The 17,529-nt window shown below is 46.2% G+C and overlaps 1 protein-coding gene across 2 annotated transcripts; it reads right to left on the bottom strand.

Moving 5' to 3' along the window:
- Window positions 1-259: 259 nt before the first annotated feature.
- Window positions 260-16,911, bottom strand: zbtb38 (zinc finger and BTB domain containing 38). 2 transcript variants are annotated; one of them, XM_042063720.1, is made up of 4 exons: window positions 15,846-16,911; window positions 14,739-14,858; window positions 9,381-9,467; window positions 260-4,841 (listed from the first exon to the last, which is right to left on the bottom strand). In XM_042063720.1, the coding sequence occupies exons 2-4, from the start codon at window positions 14,751-14,753 to the stop codon at window positions 933-935; spliced, it is 4,011 nt and encodes a 1,336-aa protein (XP_041919654.1). In that variant the 5' UTR covers window positions 14,754-14,858; window positions 15,846-16,911; the 3' UTR covers window positions 260-932. The 2 variants fall into 2 exon arrangements, with proteins under 2 accessions (XP_041919654.1, XP_041919655.1); XM_042063721.1 differs by lacking the exon at window positions 9,381-9,467.
- Window positions 16,912-17,529: the final 618 nt, after the last annotated feature.

The raw sequence follows: 17,529 nt of genomic DNA on the forward strand, positions 1-17,529 counted from the left end.
TGAAATAAACAGACAGTATGCGTGCTGGAACTTCCGACTGCACAAGTCAGCAATCTTAAACCAGGGCAGAGTCGTCTGGAAGAGTGCAGGGAGAAGAGCCTTTGTATTTAGTTTATCTGTTTTCTCTCTCTCTCTCGCTCCCTTTCTCTGTATTAAAAGTCAGGAGCTCCCAGCTGTAAAAATAATCTGTGGTCACCTGGTCAGGACGAGGCCCTGAATTATAATGTATCAAAATATATCAAGTATTAAACACAGTCAGTTCAGGAAACATTAGTCTTTATTGAAGAAAGTAATGGCATAGTCTTTGTGTGTTTTGAGATGCCCAACTATTTATGGCTTATGTTTTTTTTTAGGAAATGAAGAATGTAATACACAACTGAAAAGATACATTTGGAATCAGAATGCTGCATGGATCCTAATTCAGGCAAAAGGGCAGCTGTGAATTGTTTAAAAGGTTAGCTCAATTAAAATAACAACAGAACACCTTTAGATATGTGCAATAGTGGCATGTTGGTGCAATTGAAATCTAATGTGATGTGTTCCACGTATAAGTCACATTATTAGCTAACATTGCTGTTGTATGCTCAAAGTGCACCTAAGTATGCACAGTTAATGCATAATGCATAGGCTACATCAAAGGAGTGGGGTGACTTGAAATGCAGACATGTCTTATACAGACAAATAAAAACATAGAAAAATAAAACAGATTCTCTTTGTAAAAACATGAAAAACTACCCAGTTCTATTTTAAGTGAAGACAAAAACCCTATTTACATAGATATTAGTTATTAAGTCCTCCATGTTGCAAAGTGAACATGACGGAGTTGAATTCAATAACTGCAGCTAAGGTGCAACATAATCAAGCATTCAGGTCCTGCCCTACAGTTTATCACATAAGCTATTCTCTGTTAGTTACATTCCCACTTTTAAAAGTTACTTGTGCCCCTGAAAAAAAGGTTCTTCTGTCCACAAGCGACACTGTGCCTTGGATAGGCTATGCTTGGGTACATGATGGGTGGGTCCCTTGGGGACAGGGTCTTTTGTCAGAAAGGAAGAGAAGCCCATCCCGGTACTGGAACGGCTGTTTATTCCGAGACTGGGCAAATGGCCTTTTTGGCCCTGTGTTTGGTTACCCACAGCAGCCTGTTTATGCCCCTCTAGGCCGAAGCTTTTGGGACGGTCAAGAATGTATCTTCGCTTGTGTTTTGTCTTCTTCTGCAGCTCCGAGAGAGACACGAGAAAGGGGTTTTCAGTGCGGGGACTCAACACAGGAGGGTTTTTATAGTCACTTCCGACATCTTCATCCTGATAATGCCCCTCGCTGTCAGCATTTGTTGGTTCCTCTTCCTTAGCGGGAGCAGGGGCACAGATCTCAGTCCCTTCCCATGGCTCCAGCTTTGTTTCCTCCTTGTTGACGGCAAGCGTTCTGTGCAACAGGGTCGAGCTGTTGGTCTCCATCTCACCATCTTCGTTATCACTCTCCTCGGTCTTGATGAAGTGGCGCTTTTCGTGCAGAGCCAGGTGAGCGGTGGTCTTGCAGACCTTGTGACAGTATTGGCAGCTGTAGCCTTTTCCGGATTTTTCCTGGTGCTTCTTCTCGTGGCTCCTTTTTGTGGCAAGGTACAGGAAGCGCTGAGGGCAAAAGGAACAGCGGTAGCGCTTCTCCGTGCCCTGGCTGCGACTTGCGTTCGCGTCGAAACAGGAGCCGTCCTCCATGCAACTTTTGCAGACAAAATCCCGGCTCTCGTCTGCCAGCGGGTTCCCCAGACTCAGGGCCTCTTCTGTGGAAGCTTGTTTGCCACACATTCGGCAGATGTACCGGTTGCAACTTAAGGCGTGCATTCTAAGCGAGGACTCGCTGGAGAACAGGCTCTTGCAGATGCTGCATGCATGTGCTTGTTTGGGGCTGTTGCTTCTGAGGGTTCTTCTAATTTCTGTGTTATCAGATGAGAGGCTCTCTCTGGGACTGTAGTCCGGCTCCATAAAGTTTTCCGAAGGCTCGGGTGATAAGGGTCTTGTGTAATACCTCACAGACTTCTCTCGCCTATGTTTTGATCGTAACCTCTTCCCTTTCTTTTTCGGCTTATATGAATAATATGGGCGCCATAACTTGTCAGTTTCAGGATCAGCTGGATCATCATATGGATCAGTCTCTACTATGGACGTGGTGACCTCTGTCCTTAGACGAAGGCTTGGACTTCCAACGCTGTCTTCCACTGGACTAGGTTCATTTGTTCCCTCTCTCTGACACCAATTTTTCCTTTTTCTTTTTCTTGGGAATAACTTTGAGCCTTTGATTTTGCGGCGAATGATTGCTTCATTTCCAATTTTAACAGTAATGTGACAGAGGGGTAGAACATGGCTATCTATGGATGGACCTGGACATGCTGGCTTTGCGATGTATGTCTCAGTTTTGCCTCCCACTGACTTATCTGGTTTCAGACTTTCTGCACTGGGAAGAAGCAGCTGGCTAGCCATGGCCTCGATAGTGTGTGCAGCTGCAGACAAGTCACCTAGTCTGTTATTCACACTTTCCAAGGAACCGGTGGGATTCAGGTGGAGGAACGGTATGTTATTATTGTTGCTTCCCGCACCTCTCAGAGATATAGCATCATTTTCTGTCACTCTGTTTCCTTCTGTCAGCTCTGTTGTGTATCCAAAGGGTGACCCGTTGTCTTCAGTGTCTGACAGTCCGTCTTGTCTTTCTGCTTGCTCCGATGGAATACTCGGCATTTCCCCATCAGAGAGTCCAGAGAGCGCCATGTCTTGGTCACATGGTCTTTCGAAGCTGACGCGAGGCATCCCGACCGCCACTGTTTTGGGGGTGGCCATGAAAGTGACCGGCATGGAAAACAAAGACTGAGTGTTGCAAACGCCATCGAGGCTGTTCGGGAGAGCACTGGGAAACGGAGCGGCAGGGTAGGAGTCACCTGGCGCAGTGCCAAAGCCCTGGTCTTCCACCGCATCAGAGTATGTGTGGCTATATGACTTGTAACGCTTCTTTCTGAACTTCATGGGCAGTAGCCGGTAAAGCTTTATGGGGTAAACGCTTCCCTTGAAGCCTCCATTGGCGGACTTTTTATTCACAGCCAACCTTGGGTCAATTCCGTGAAAGGACTTCTGGTGGTTTTTCAGGATGTAGTATGTCATGAAGGTCTCAAGGCAGAATATGCACTGGTAACGGCGCTCTCCAGTATGCCAGATCTCATGCTTGGTTCGGTACTCGGCCAAGGCAAACACTTTGTTACAGTAATGGCAGGGGTAGGCCCTGTGCCACGAGTGCACATTCTCGTGCCTCTTCAGACTAGAAAGTGTCACATAGGCTCGTTTACATACACTACATTTGTAAGCCCTTTGGCTTCCTTTGCTTTTCTCGACCCTCTCCAAGATGTGCCGTGGAGCGAGGGGGCTTTCCAGCGTGGGGTCAAGGGTGAATGTATCGTCGAGGTGTAGCGCAGGCAGAGATTCTGACGAGTCATCTATGTTGGATGCAACATCTTCGGTTTGCTCTTCGGTGTCTGAGGTTTTGTCTTGTGGCTCAAGTTGGGGTGGACCTTTCGCCGCCTTGGTGCACACTTGCTCGTGATTGCGCAACCTCTTCAGGTGCATGAATTTCCTGTGACAGTGCTTGCAACACAAATGACTGACGAACCTCCTCTTGTGGGCCTGTGTGTGTATGTTAAGGAGCGCTCTGTTGCCAAACACTTCAGGGCAGTACTCACAGCGGTATGTTGGTACGTCAGGCTTTTCCTGGGGACTAAGGGTAGGTGGCTCTCTTTCTACCTGGGTAGTGTCCTCAGTCACAGGCATCAACTCAGGCGCTGGACTTGTTACAGCTTCAGCATCTGTGGATAAGGGGGACAGTGGAGTATCTAGAGGATCTGGTGCTGCTGCTTTTTGCAGGACAGGGCAGCTGTCAGGTACCTGTGCAGGAGTGCTTGATGTGTCACATGGGGCTGGTGTGGTCTTTGTAGGGATGCAGTTGAGCCTGTGGCGCTTCTTGATGGGGCCAAAGTTACGGCTTGTCAGTGTCTTTGGCGGCGTAATGGTAGGCTTGCTGTTTTTCTTGTCGTTCACCTGTCCTGCTTCATCAGGTTGCGGGGCCTTGTGTGGGCCCTGACTCACTGCGTACGAATGTTCTGACAGGGCATGGGTCGGTTCGCTCTCTGCCGCGGTCACGCTTGGGGCAGGGCAGGCAGCTGGGAGGTTGCCCAGGCTAGGTGATTGCTGCCCTGCATGCCGTGGCTCGAGGGGAGTGAAGGGGTTGTTCCCAGCTCCGACCTCTGTGATGGAAAAGGCGTTTGTTATCCGTGGGCCTTTTGTACATTCGGGATCCTCAGGCCTTGGGGTTTCTCTCTTTGGAGCGCAGGGTTTTTGGGTTTTCTGTTGCTTTTGTTGTTGATGTTTCTGATGTTTTGTGTTTGTGGAAGCCTGGCCTTGTGTCACCCCTGTACTCTGCCTGTCTGACTCTGTGAGCTTCTCCAGAAAGGGAATCCCTAACCGTCTTCCAGCTGCTACTAGCAACTTGGTGTCTTCTGCGGTCATCGATACCACCTTAGAATTGTATATGAAGTTTAGGATGTGACCAAACACCTCAGATCTGATGTCCATCAGCTCCAGCACCTGCCCAGGTGTTCGGACATCCAGTGACGTTAGGGCATTTCGGAAATATCCACTGGTGGCTGCCAGGATGTTGCGGTGAGCTTGGAACTTGACATCCTCCACCACGATGGTGACATCACAGAACAGACCCTGGCAACGTTGCTCACTCAGTTTGCTAAGGACAGACTGGGGATGTGAGTTGTCCATCAGGCCACGAGTGCTGGGGGACGCCACCGTCATCTGCACACACAAAACACAGAGATGAAGGGTCAGTTTGCATTACATTGAATAAATGAATTTGTAAATAAACATTTATAAGTAATATAAAATGAAACACACTTGCTGACCTTTGTATGACGTGGCCTTAGTAGTGCTAACGATACTATTGTGTGATGTGCATGCTAAATACTTCAGTTGTGCAGACAACCAGAGTTAGGATGTTGGGGGTTTATTTTCATTGCCGATTGTTAAACTATGGGTACACACTGATTATAATCAACCCAAAGCGTGATTTCTTGTAAACTCAATTGAATAATTTATGAAGTTTGCTAAGTTATAGTTTATTAAGTCAGTATTTCTTTTCTAATATCTGGTTTATTTCTGCACAACTGCAAATGAAGTCCCTTTTTTGCTCAAATTCCCTTGAAAGAGGACCTTTCTTTCATCTGAGTCATGACCAAAACCAGCAGAAAACTATTTCAAGAGGCCACAGATGGAATTGATCAAAACAATGTGGATTCTGAATAATTACGAGACACGCCGAGCAAGCCCTGTGCAGGCTCTGTGGGATCTGTGAGTGGGGGAGCTTGCTCAGTTGAGTCACTAGATGGCAGTGGAGGCAAATGAGACAGGAAGTATGTGTGTGTGTGTGTGTGTGTGTGCATATGACGGCCCACCGTTCTCCTCCAGAGGACTCATAGCCAGGGGCTGATGGTGTGCCAAGACAAAGGCCTCTGTTTTTCTTGAAGTACCCAATGCGTGTTTTGCATTCCCAACCCCACGCCCCAAAAAATACAACACTGAAGTGTTCCATATTGCTGTGAAAATTCCTGCATCCAAGCAGGAATGACAACAGATAGAGGAAAATATTGTGAATGTATTATCACTGTTTTGAATCCTGAACTTTCTAAAGTAAAGTATTATAACTAGTCCAGTTAATTATTTTATGTTTTCCTTATAGTAAAACTCCCATTATAGATAGAAGATGGCAATAGATAGGAGGCCGATACTTCATACAGAGCTTTTTCACTTTTCAGACTCAGATGCAGACACAGACACAGACACATGCAGAGACACACACACATGCTAGACTTACATATACTTTCCTCCCACTCATCCCTGCACTGTCGGTTGCTAATGTTGTGAGAGCATGACTCTCGGGCTAAATCATGGCAGATGGAATCAGGCATAAAATGCCCAGTCCTCAAAGCACCAGTGTAAACACCTGGCCTGTCCAAGGCTACCTCTGAGCAAAAACAAGCAGAATTAGTCATCGTGTGTAGTGGTGGTTCCCAGTCTCTCTGTGAGGGCATGTCTCTGTGAGACATTAACTGGGGAAGCCTTGTACTGTAGGTTAAATCAGGTCTGTGGTTTTCTAATTGGACATTCTTTTGGCCAGACACTGACCCATCAATATAATTACCAAGGATGTTTCTGTAAGTATATGTGTGTGTGTGTGCGGCGGTGTAGGCAGTGAGTAAGCAACAGTGATGAGTAAAGATTTGACAGACCACCACCCCCTTACTTCCTTTTTACTAAGTGGGCCTGGAAAGCTGTGTGACACATCGGCACACTAACGGGAACACTGAATCCTACGCCCTACAGCAACCTGCTCATACTGTATGTGTACAATAAGCAAGGTTTTTCTTTTTACAATTAAGCATGCCGATGATTCAGCTTGTTTCCGGCCATTTTACTGGAAGGAAATTTGTAATGCTGAGGCCAGGCCAGCATATATGGTGACTAGCGACAAGAGACCATGTTAATGTTAATTCAGCAATTATAGCTGAAACAACGAAGGGCAACGCAAAACATTGTTATGTTAGTTAAAATAATTTTAACTTTTGAATTGACAGGCGATGGCCAACAAGCAAATCGCTGTATATGTGATCGGGGCTTTAGTTGGATCATTATGTAATTCGTAATATATAAAAAGAGGTGGTATGGTACATACATGAATAGATTCATTCAACTAATTGAAAATAAATTATTCTCCTATGGGTTTGAGAGCTGTACACTTTCAATGGAAAAGGCTGACAATGAACAACTACAAGACTACCGGCTACACCAGAACTGATAAATTCTAACACTGAGATCAGCATAAAGTGTTGGCACTATTTAGGATTGTTTTAGTGTATTGTTTCCCCATGCTTCTGTGATGATGCATCAGTTTCATGTGGTGCCTTTTGAAGTGGAGCAGAGGCAAGAGCACAGCACTTCCTGTCTCTCACTAGACGTTAGATTCTAGAGGGTAGAGTAGAGTAACGACTGGGTGACATTGACTCTGTGACTCAGCAATTCCATCTCCATTTTTTCTAACATGCAAGCCACAGTAAATAAATACCATTGCGATTAGACTATTATTACTGCTCCCCAACCCTTGTGGGGTTTCTCATAAGTCATACACAGATTGTTATTATACACAGATTGGACTTTTGTTAGAAGCATCACAGCAGCATGTCCGACGTCTTGCGTTAGATCCTCTGAGAGCCGATTTCTCTTTTCCCTTATTTGGAACTAGAGTGCTTGCACAAGGTCAAGTGCGTAGGCAACACAAAACGTCTGCAAGCGTCTTAAAATGTTATCACTGCCCACGTGTTTGAATAATTCCACTGAAACCCTAACGGTGGTTCTGACATTTAACACTCAAGAGTGTGTCATCATCTTGCTTTTTCTCCTCTCTCAGTATTATGAGCTCCTGCTGTTTTCACACCTATCAAGTGGAGTGCATTTTCATTATCTATCAAATGGAATGCACCTCAGTGCAATCTCTGATTATTGAGCAAATTAACTGACGTCTTGTTTGTATATTGAGCAGAGCAGGTTTGGACACCCAAGTGTCTCTGATTGACATGCATCGGAAACAGATCTAATTTTTCCAGTTGCCCGACTTATCAGCGACAATGCATATGCCTTCTCACTCCTTCTACCCTTTGTACGGACAGAGGGAGAATAACCTAGTCGAATGGGTTATTGTTGTCTCGCTGTGGGGGCGTTGGGCTCTTGGTGGTGGTGGTTTTCGTAGGTATGTCTTGTGGCTCTGTTATAGATGCGCTTCTAGCATGTCGTGGTGGTGTTACAGGGTTGATTGTAGCGCAGCAGCCATTTTGAAATGAAGACTATTTGATTGAGGGAAGATGGCTGCCTGTTTAAATGGGGGTCCTTTTGTTCTTTTCAGAGCTGAGAACTTGAGAATTTTAGAATTCAGAGTTTTAATTTGTTGTCATTTGTCGTTCATGTCTCAGTAGCTGATTGCCCAAGCTAATTTTTCGACACTGTGACTGACTACTGCCCTGAGGGTTCCCTCAGAACGAAACAAACAGAGAGAGCGACAGAGACAGAGAGAGAGAGAGAGAAGTGAAACCACTTGCAGAAGGAATGATTTACATGACCCATGTACCGGTAATTCTCAGCAGCACTACATGATGTCCCAGAGGCCGCTTGTAATTATGCATTCAATTATGGACCTGTGTGTTAGCGGCTATAACAGATGAATTAAAGTCATAGCTGCTACATCGCTTGAATGTATATCATGAGGGATACGTGATATGGGTATAAATATTTTATTTTAGTTGTTGCAGTCTGACTAGAGAAGGGTGAAACAGAGAGAGGGAGAGTGAGAGGGAGACACTCTCATCTGATCGCTGCGAAAAACAACCTCCTGCCTCCCTGTCTGACAGGCCTCCGTTGTCACGGCAACATGCTGTGGCGCAGCAGTTATTAGGTTTTAGATGAATCGCAGGCAACTGGATTCACCGTCCGAGGATTTGCAGCTCCCGGCCGTGGACGGAAAGAGACGGAGAGGAAGAGAAAAAGATAGGAAGGCGTGTCTAGGAGCACACGTAGCCTATCAGGCTGGGGTGAAGAGATGTGATAGTCTTTGTGTCTGTGTAACTGTGTGTGCATATAGCATGTGCATTCGTATTAGCATTTGTGTGCGGATGCATATGTACGTATTCAGTTTGTAGGGAAGTACACTTTCACTGCTGTTTTTGCTCACAGCAAGTGCTACATTGCTTGTGTGTGTGTGTGTGTGTGTCTGTGTGCGTGTTTGTATGTGAGAGAAAGAGATAGAGAGAGAGAGAGAGCATTTCTGCTCAGTCGCCATCTTTGGCATTTGTTATTGCATTTTAACAGGGAAAAATAGCGTGATTTCAATAAGTGCCTCATGGATCGACTTGATCCCCTGATTTCCCGTCTCATTAGCAGCCAATGTAAAACTGTTCAGTTCGCCCTTGATGGCACTCTCGTTTTTAGGTATATGCCACACCCAGATGCACTCTGCCTGAAAATGCGATGCAGAGCATCTACGTTTGCAAGTAAGCAATAAAGAAGAAAAAAAAAATCCCCACTCTCAGACCATCCACCACGAAATGATCCGCTCAGAGCCGTTACGTCTCCAGACCGATACTGTCCAGTCAAACAGTGAGCGAAAAAATGACCTCCTGGTTTTGTCTCTGAACCTAAAAGCCTGAAACACCATCATACACACTGATCACAGTTTAATGCATTATATTAGTCCCTTTTCCCTTCTAAAACGAAAAAGCATGCAAAACATACCTTTCTTTGTAAAATCAGAGATCGCGATGGTAGAGAGGGTGAGACGAGCGACCCATCTTGCAGTAACCCTCCTGTATAGTTTTTGTGCTATTATCACAGTAAGGGATAGACAGAGAGAGAAAAAACAAAGAAAAAAAAAACGTTTTTGCAAACTGCAGGTGAAAGTCAAACACGGCCGGTTTTTTTTTGTAGTACTCGTTCGTTGCACAGATGCACTCTCATCGGAGGCTAAGCGCTTGTCTTCCGTCCTATCTGACTTTCATGCACTCTCTTCCTCTCTCTCTCTCTCTGTATCCCTCTCTAACTGATTCTCACTACTGCCACTGACTGTCCTGTTGTCCTTCCCTGTGTCCGGGTTCGGCTTTGACTTCTAGGTTAGTTCTGCTCTCTTGGGTCGCCTTCTGGACCGCGCCGTCCCCGGCAGCTTCAGCCTGCATTGCCTTGCCTGCTTAAAAATAGCCTGCCTGGGCAGCTCGTGTTCGCATTCGCCTTCTCGCTGTCTGACTTCAGCATGAACATGGAGCGGACTGCACCCCGTAAAACAGGGAATGGCAACTTTTATTAAGCTTGGGCTTGGGAGAGATGGAGAGAGAGGGAGAGAGAGAAAGGGAGTGAGAGAGAGAAAGAGTGGAGAATCATTTTTCCTGTGAACATCACAGGAGGGAGCGTGAGCGTGCAAGGACGGGTAGATGATTCGCAAAAGCCCCGCCACTTGTGTCTCCGTACCAACGGTTCGACATCAGCAGCGACGTCACAAGCAGACCGAATGCAAACAACAACAATGGCGATCAGTAACGCATGCCAAGGTATGTCTCGCGTTAGCACTGGTGGCGGAGCTAGCAAAGAACAATATAAAAACAGACTGTATTGATGGATAATTCTAGATGAATTAAAACGATGTAGCAGCACAGTGCACATACACACACACACAACCACACACCCTCGCTCGCCTTCCATCTGTCTCATGCTCTCTTGTCCACACAAGCGTCATTCTCTTTGTCTGCTGTGCAGGCGTTGCGCCCGACACTCTCTTGTGTTGCACACACGTGTGGCTACCGAGTGTGGTCGCACATTGCGAACGTGATGCTCCGAGCACCAAGAGCTGACATGAGCAGAGAGCGAGAGTGAGAGTGCACTAGCGTTCAGACGAGAGCGCAGCACAAAGCACTGCAGATCGATGAACTGGCGAGGCAGCGGCGAGAGGAGAGAGATAAAAAAAAAAAAAAAAAATAGGAGACACACATGCAACCGCTTCATGATCCTTCCCACGCTCTCGACTGCAGCAGCGCTTGAGGGAAAGAAAAGCATCGATGGGAATAAAGGAATGAGTGGTTGCAAAATGATAGAAAAATGAAATGATGGAGGAATGGGTGGAATGAGAAAGCAGGAGGATGGAGGGAGAGAGCGAGCAAGACGAAAGAGGTTCACCTTTGTTGCGGCCGCTGATTGATGCGACCATGGAGCACGCGTGGAAGCAAGCGCTGCATAGGGAGGGGAGGGAGGGGAGGGGAGGGAGAGAGTGACGGAGAGGACGAGAGAGGGAGCGAGCGAGAGAGGCAAAGAGTCATTGAGGGAGAGAGAGAGAGGGAGCGAATGGGGGAAGGGAGGTGGAGGCATAATCTAGTCATAGCGAAGGGAGCTCCAGCTGCCAGTCTGTGGCGTAAACCTCCATGGCTAGTCTATGCACATGGCTGTTTTAAGACAGCATCCCTCTGTCCTCTAAATGCACAGCTAGAAGTGAAATATTATAGACATTTATTAACAGAACGTTTTAAACGTGTCCGCTAATCCTGCTGATGGTGGTCATTCCATTGGTATTCTCCATTCCCTATACTTGATTCAGTCGAAAGGAATTTCTGACTAATCATAACAATATACTGTTTATGAAATTGGCCACAAATCTACATGCAGGTCAGAATTACCAAAGCCGTACATGTTTGTCATACTTTTACCTACGTACTTTTGCTCCACAAAAACAATCACTCAAATTACAATATGACACCCACAGGTCTTCTTCACCAACTCACAAATGACACCAGTTCAGTCTCATTGCTTCCTCTGTATTCACCAGGGCCTCTCTCTCCTCCTTGTTGATGTGGGGAAAACGGGATGTGTCCAAGCTGTAAGCCACCAGATGCTCTAGCTATTCCTGTATCTAAAGCCACCTGCCACCTGAACATTCTCCCTCGACCATATACACAGTGACAAAGGACTGCACAGAGCCCTGGCACAGGGCCAGTTCTACAGGACACTGTGTAGTGTGTGTGTGTGTGTAATTGTGTGTGTGTGTAATTGTCTATGTGTAGTGTGTATGTATGTGTGTGTGTGTGTGTGTGTGGTGTATTCATGCACAAAGGCTTAGCCTTGTTATGTACACAAATTACTGAACAGTTATGCCTGCATATAGCAGTCGCCTGAGGGAAAGAGAGTAGGGGCTCTGTGAAGCCATGAATGCTAAAGGATAGTCATTTGTGACCCTACAGTTTATCCTTCAGTCATCCATTATATGACATCAAATTAAATCACTGCAGAGCAGAGGGGTGACATGACACTCCCTCATTTCCCTCAGCATTTGTGGTTTTATCACAGCTTGGTGCCAGAAATAGCAAAAAGGCTGGGATTATCACCTTCAGTTTCAGTTATCTTGTGTCGCAGGCTTTGGGCGCATCACACACAAGATTGAAGCAGTTTGTGGAAAGAGACATGATATCCCACCCGCTGCTGCTGCGTCACACCGGAGTGTCACACCGGAGTGTGACGCAGCCAGGGATGGATTACTGCACGGGCCTACCGGGCCCAGGCCCAGGGGCCCAAGGGGTCAGGGGGCCCTGAAGCCCAAGCCTTTGCATGGAATCATTGCCTCAATATCAACAAATCAGGATGTAGGCTATGAATCTGATTGAATTTAGTATTGGCCATCCCCAAAATGCACCAGAATACAGGAAATCACATCAAACAAATTAAAAGTTTTCTGGGGGAGGACCCCCTAACCCCCCCTCCCACATATACGACAATAAGTGGGGGGCCCTTAATACATCTAGGCCCAGGGGCCCGAAAGTTCATAATCCGCCCATGGGCACAGCAGGGAGGGAGGGAGTGAAAACCGTTGTGTTAGAGGAGGTGACGGCAGAAAGGGTGCGTGGCGAGAAGGGTGTAACTGTACGTACACACTGCCACCGACTTGAGCTTCCAAAGAGTCAGGACGTCATTTATTTTCAATGGAAGCCAGCTTCTCTCAGCTGCCAGAAGCGTCAAATCTGTCGGCGTCGCGTTTTGGGCGTCTTGAGCGACTTGAGCGTCAAGCAGAAAGTTGAAAGTCAGTCAACTTTATGGTAATGAGCTATGATGCGGTTCAGCGTCCAACGACCAGCAACCAATCGAATAGACGGAAGCATTAAGATAGAACACGATGGAACGTAAAATGCTGTCACGTCAGAGCGGCCAAAGCGTCCAAAGCTTCCCTGGACTTTTTTGACAAGCGTCCTTGACAGAGCGACCAGAGCTTCTTTGGAAGCTCAAGTCGGTGGCGGTGTGTACGTACAGTAAGGGGCTCGCTCCAGACACACTAAGTGGCGAGGTGGTCGATGATTATTATATTTGACCTGATGATAAGTTCTGACACAACTATCACCGGAAGATGGATGTCACTCCCCAGGATGTGGATAAAGATTGTAAAGCTGCAGATGTTCCAGTTGTGGTGATCCAGCAAGTTTTGCAAATCACATAGATGAACTTTCTACAAAACCAGTCAAAGAAAAATGACACGTGGGTGCTGAAGGACAAAAAGCTGGACAAAGGATGAGATGGAAGAAGAGTATTCAGTGAGGAGTCATTTCCTTGACCAGGGTGAGAGAAATGAATATATTGGGAGGTAATCAGGAGAGAAGATTAGCAACAGCCAGAACGTGAAGCACCCAGAAAACATCAAGATGGCAAACAACTTCATATAAAGACTGGCTTTATGCAAGGTTTGTTGTGGCGGGTAGGAGCATGACCCTTTTCTGTGGTTTAAGACACATTTGATTCTATTTCAACTCCTAAGTAACTAACTTAGCAGTCATGTCACATAGAAATCCTGACTATTGTCATAAAAATGGCCTACAGTGGGAACATGAGAGTGTAACCAACCATGGTGATGAGGACATGTTCCCGCCATAAACTGCTTATTACATGGTAATGTCATTAAGTCAGTCTTATGATACAAAGTTTAAGGTGTTACCTCATCGGTTATGAAAACTCAAATGTGTCACATGTAAGACCACCATCCATAAATAATATTGTTTCTAATGTAGACTTTATACAGATTGTGGTGTCTGTGTGTAAGTCTGTAAGTTTAGTCAGCATGTCAGAGCAACAGGAAAGTTGCAGTAGATGTCTTAGTAGATTATTGTAGGTCAAAGCCAATATCTCACCATACTTGCAAACCCGCAACACATACACACAGGACAGGAAGTATGTAGTGTGGTGTTTTGTGGTCTACTGTGCAGGTCCATCAAAGACAGAGATGCTCTTCAATGCAAACCCTGCCCTATAATGCAAGACTTGAGCTGCAGATTCCATTGCAGATTCTGTCTTCGTTGTGTTAGAAAATATGTACAGACATAATTTCCCTTTAAAGACACTGCACTTTACTGCAACTCTAAAGAGTTAATCACAGCAATGTTCTCCATGATAAAAAAAAACATGTGCATCCTCAGCAATAATAACAGCTGACTGTTGAAAGGTTTCTACATGTACTCAGTGTTCCAGGTCGTGTCTGCAGGCTGTGTGAAGCTTGTGCTTCACTGTGGTTTTAGACCTACTAGTTGAGATCTGAGTCAGTCAGTCAGCCTACCGGATAGCACAAGCGGTACTTTCCACCACTGCTAATTCAGTGTCCGCGGATCAAAACTGCCATTCGAGAATTAAGATCTTGCCATAAGGCTCAGTCATCTGACTGTGGAGATCCAACTGCATGGAAACCACCAAATAGAGAGGCAGTCTCGTGCTACTGGTAAGTCATAGCTGATTGTACATGCTACTGGTTTAGTAGTGAGTATGGACTGTGTTAGCATAACGTTCACATTGGTTAATTCCGAGGGAAGATCGATGGGTTATAGCCATGAAGTAGAACTAGTGTATGAACAACTTTCTGGAGTCCCTCCATTGATCCAGAAGCATCTTAACACTTTCAGACTTGCTTCAGAGACTTTGCAGCTGTTTGTGATGGACACACCCTGTAAACGGAGGCTATGGGCCCAGAACAGCAGACTCAAAAAAAGAAAACAAAAACTATGTCCACAACAACTTTGGCAAACAACTGGCTTGATGTCAATGTCAGAGCAGCAAAGTAGAACGAGATAAGCATGCGTGACCTACCTGGTGTTTGTTCATGTTCCCTCACAGATGTCTCCTATGTCTTTTCTGCCTCCACTTTGCCCCTCTGAAGCTGCTGTTGCTGTTCTTCCAGGAACTGGGCTTGCGTCACCCTTTGTGGGCCTGACAGAAAAATAACAAAATCCCTTGATTGAGTTTTGATCCACCATTACTGTGTGTTTTTTTTCCCCTCCCAGTGCTTTCTATCGCTTGTTTCCTTCTCAGGCTCTGCTCAAGCAGAGAACTAGGGGAGATCCGCTGCTGTTTTATATCTTTTCTGGCTTTACTGGCCTGCAACACTTTAGTGTTCCTCAGCCAATCTACCAGCTGCTGCAAACAAACACGCCTCCCAGAGCGAGCCAACGTGCTGGGAACATACGCTTATATCAACTCCACTTGGACGCACGCCACACTTTTTAAAACCTCTGTCCGCTGTCCGTTCTCCACCCCACACATACACACACACACAGCAACATGGAATTTTCTGGAAGGACATGAAGCGTAGAGCCCAGATATATTTGTTCTGCTTAGGCCATTTGCCTCACAAAGGCATTGTGTGGCATGTATGTACTCTGTATAGAACCATGTCATATAGAGAGCAGATGTCGAATGAGATGTTTTCATCTTGTTGTAATTTAAGACTTGGATACAAAACTGAGTGGACTACAATACCCACAATCCTCGGCTGTTTTTTAATACGCTGCTGAGTAAGAGGCCTTGTCCATTTGGAAACAGGACCTCGACTGAAATCTAAGGCCGGATCACTGACAGATCTGTGTATGTCTCGGTCTGTCCGTGTGCGTGTTTGTGTGTGTCGTTATGTTTAGGAGTGTGTGTGTATATGTGTGTGTGTGTATCCAAAACATTGCAATCCTACAAAACAAAAGCTATCTTAAAGGTCTGTCCTGGTCACATGTGTCTGAGTGGACTAACGTTATAATGTCAGCCCTGACATTATCAAGTGATACTTAAGGCCTCGTTTTAAGGCCCTGCGGCATTTTTCCCCCAATTCATGTGTGAGTGCTCAGGATGACCTGACCCATTCTCCCACTCCAACTTCCCCGTCCTACGCTCAATCCCCAGCGAATAAATGCCAAAAAACATATTTACCTTCCTTCTTCTGTTCTCCTCTCCTCCGCCTGTGATGGGAGCGTAACAGCCAGCTGCCTCTGTCAGGCCGATCCTTTGGTTACGTGGTTAGCTGCAGAGGGGAGAGAAAGGGAGTGAGAGCAGAGAGATTCGCACTCCCCTTGCCTGCTGCCAAAGGGCCCTGGCTGTAGAAAGTATTTGCCTTCCTCTCCCCCTCTCTCTCTCTCTGTGTCCTTCCTCCTCTCTCCTTTTGCGTGCAGCGGCTGGAAGGCTGGCTTGGTGTGGCCCTGGGTTTGCCTGGGAGGGGAGGCTGGTGTTCCGGCGAGCCGGCGGCCTGGCAGAGCGACGGTGTGGCCCAGGCAGGGAGCAGCGAGACAGGGTCGGTCCGCCACTCCACTCTGCTGCGCTCCACTGCGAGCAGCCTGTCTGCAGGCCTCGATCGCTCACTCGCTCGCTCACTCGCTGCTGCTGCTGCTGCTGCGTCACACTCGCTGCATCGCCGACGGGACACACAGAGAGAGAGAGGGAGGGAGGGAGGGAGGGGTGGAGTGAGAGAGAGCCTGTGTGCGCGTTGGAGGAGATGGTGGCGGGAGGGGCGTGTGGCGAGAAGAAGGAGAAAGAGCAAGCGATAGAGAGAAAGAAAGAGAGAGAGAGAGAGCACAAGGGGCTCACTCCAGACACACAAACAAAGTGGCGAAGCAGTCGATCCGATCCTCTATGGCTCTCAGGAAGCGGAGCTGGAAACAGACCTCTCATTGTTACGTAATGGATATTATTCTCTCTCTCTCTCCCTCTCTTTCTGTCTCTGTCGCTCTCTCTTACTTCTCACAGTCCCAGCTGAGGAGGCACGCAGCTGTCTGGAGTCTAATAATAGAGCACAGCAGAACCAGAACCACTTCTCTCTTTCTCTCTCTCTCTCTATCACTCTCTCTCTCTCACTTTATAGGACATGTCATTAAAGCCAGTATAGGGAAATTTACAAGGTACATTCTTCAGGTCCACTAAAAGCAATATTAGCTGTTCCTTTTGCTTCTTTTATATTCTGTACATTTCCCAAGGTCCAGTTTCTAAATGTTCCACCCTATTGACTTAAATTATATTAAAACTGTATTGTAATTGTATCATATTATTACTCATTTTTACGTTAAATATAATATATATTTCTATTAAATATTGATTATTGATAAACATTAAATCTGTTGTGAAATGTGCTTTTCTGTGTTCTGTACACAGTTGTACGATTTCCTCTTTAAAATGTCCCCGTTTAGTTTCCTTTCCGCCCTCTGCTGCCTGCTTCTCGAATAGCAAACCCTTCTCTCCAAGTTTCCCTGTGTCCACTAGGTGGCAGACACGTTCCAAACATTACAGAGCTGTATATATCGGCTCTGAGGGCCAATGTAAGCCCACCACTAGTTCATTCTTTATTTGACCAGACATGTCAACACTAACAATGGTTTATATTGAGTGTAGGGACCCACTACTCAGTGATTTCTCTATGTGTCTTTCACCTTGTTGCACCAAAACAATTTATCAAATAAAGTGGATGGTGCATGCCCATCACAATCGCCAGTGGCAGGTATGCAAACTCCTTTTAAGTAAGTATATATACTCTTTTGAGACCCGTGAGGGAAATTTGGTCTCTGCATTTATCCCAATCCGTGAATTAGTGAAACACACACAGCACACAGTGTACACACAGTGAGGT

Source organism: Alosa sapidissima, chromosome 15 (assembly GCF_018492685.1).
Source record: "Alosa sapidissima isolate fAloSap1 chromosome 15, fAloSap1.pri, whole genome shotgun sequence".
NCBI lineage: Eukaryota > Metazoa > Chordata > Actinopteri > Clupeiformes > Clupeidae > Alosa > Alosa sapidissima.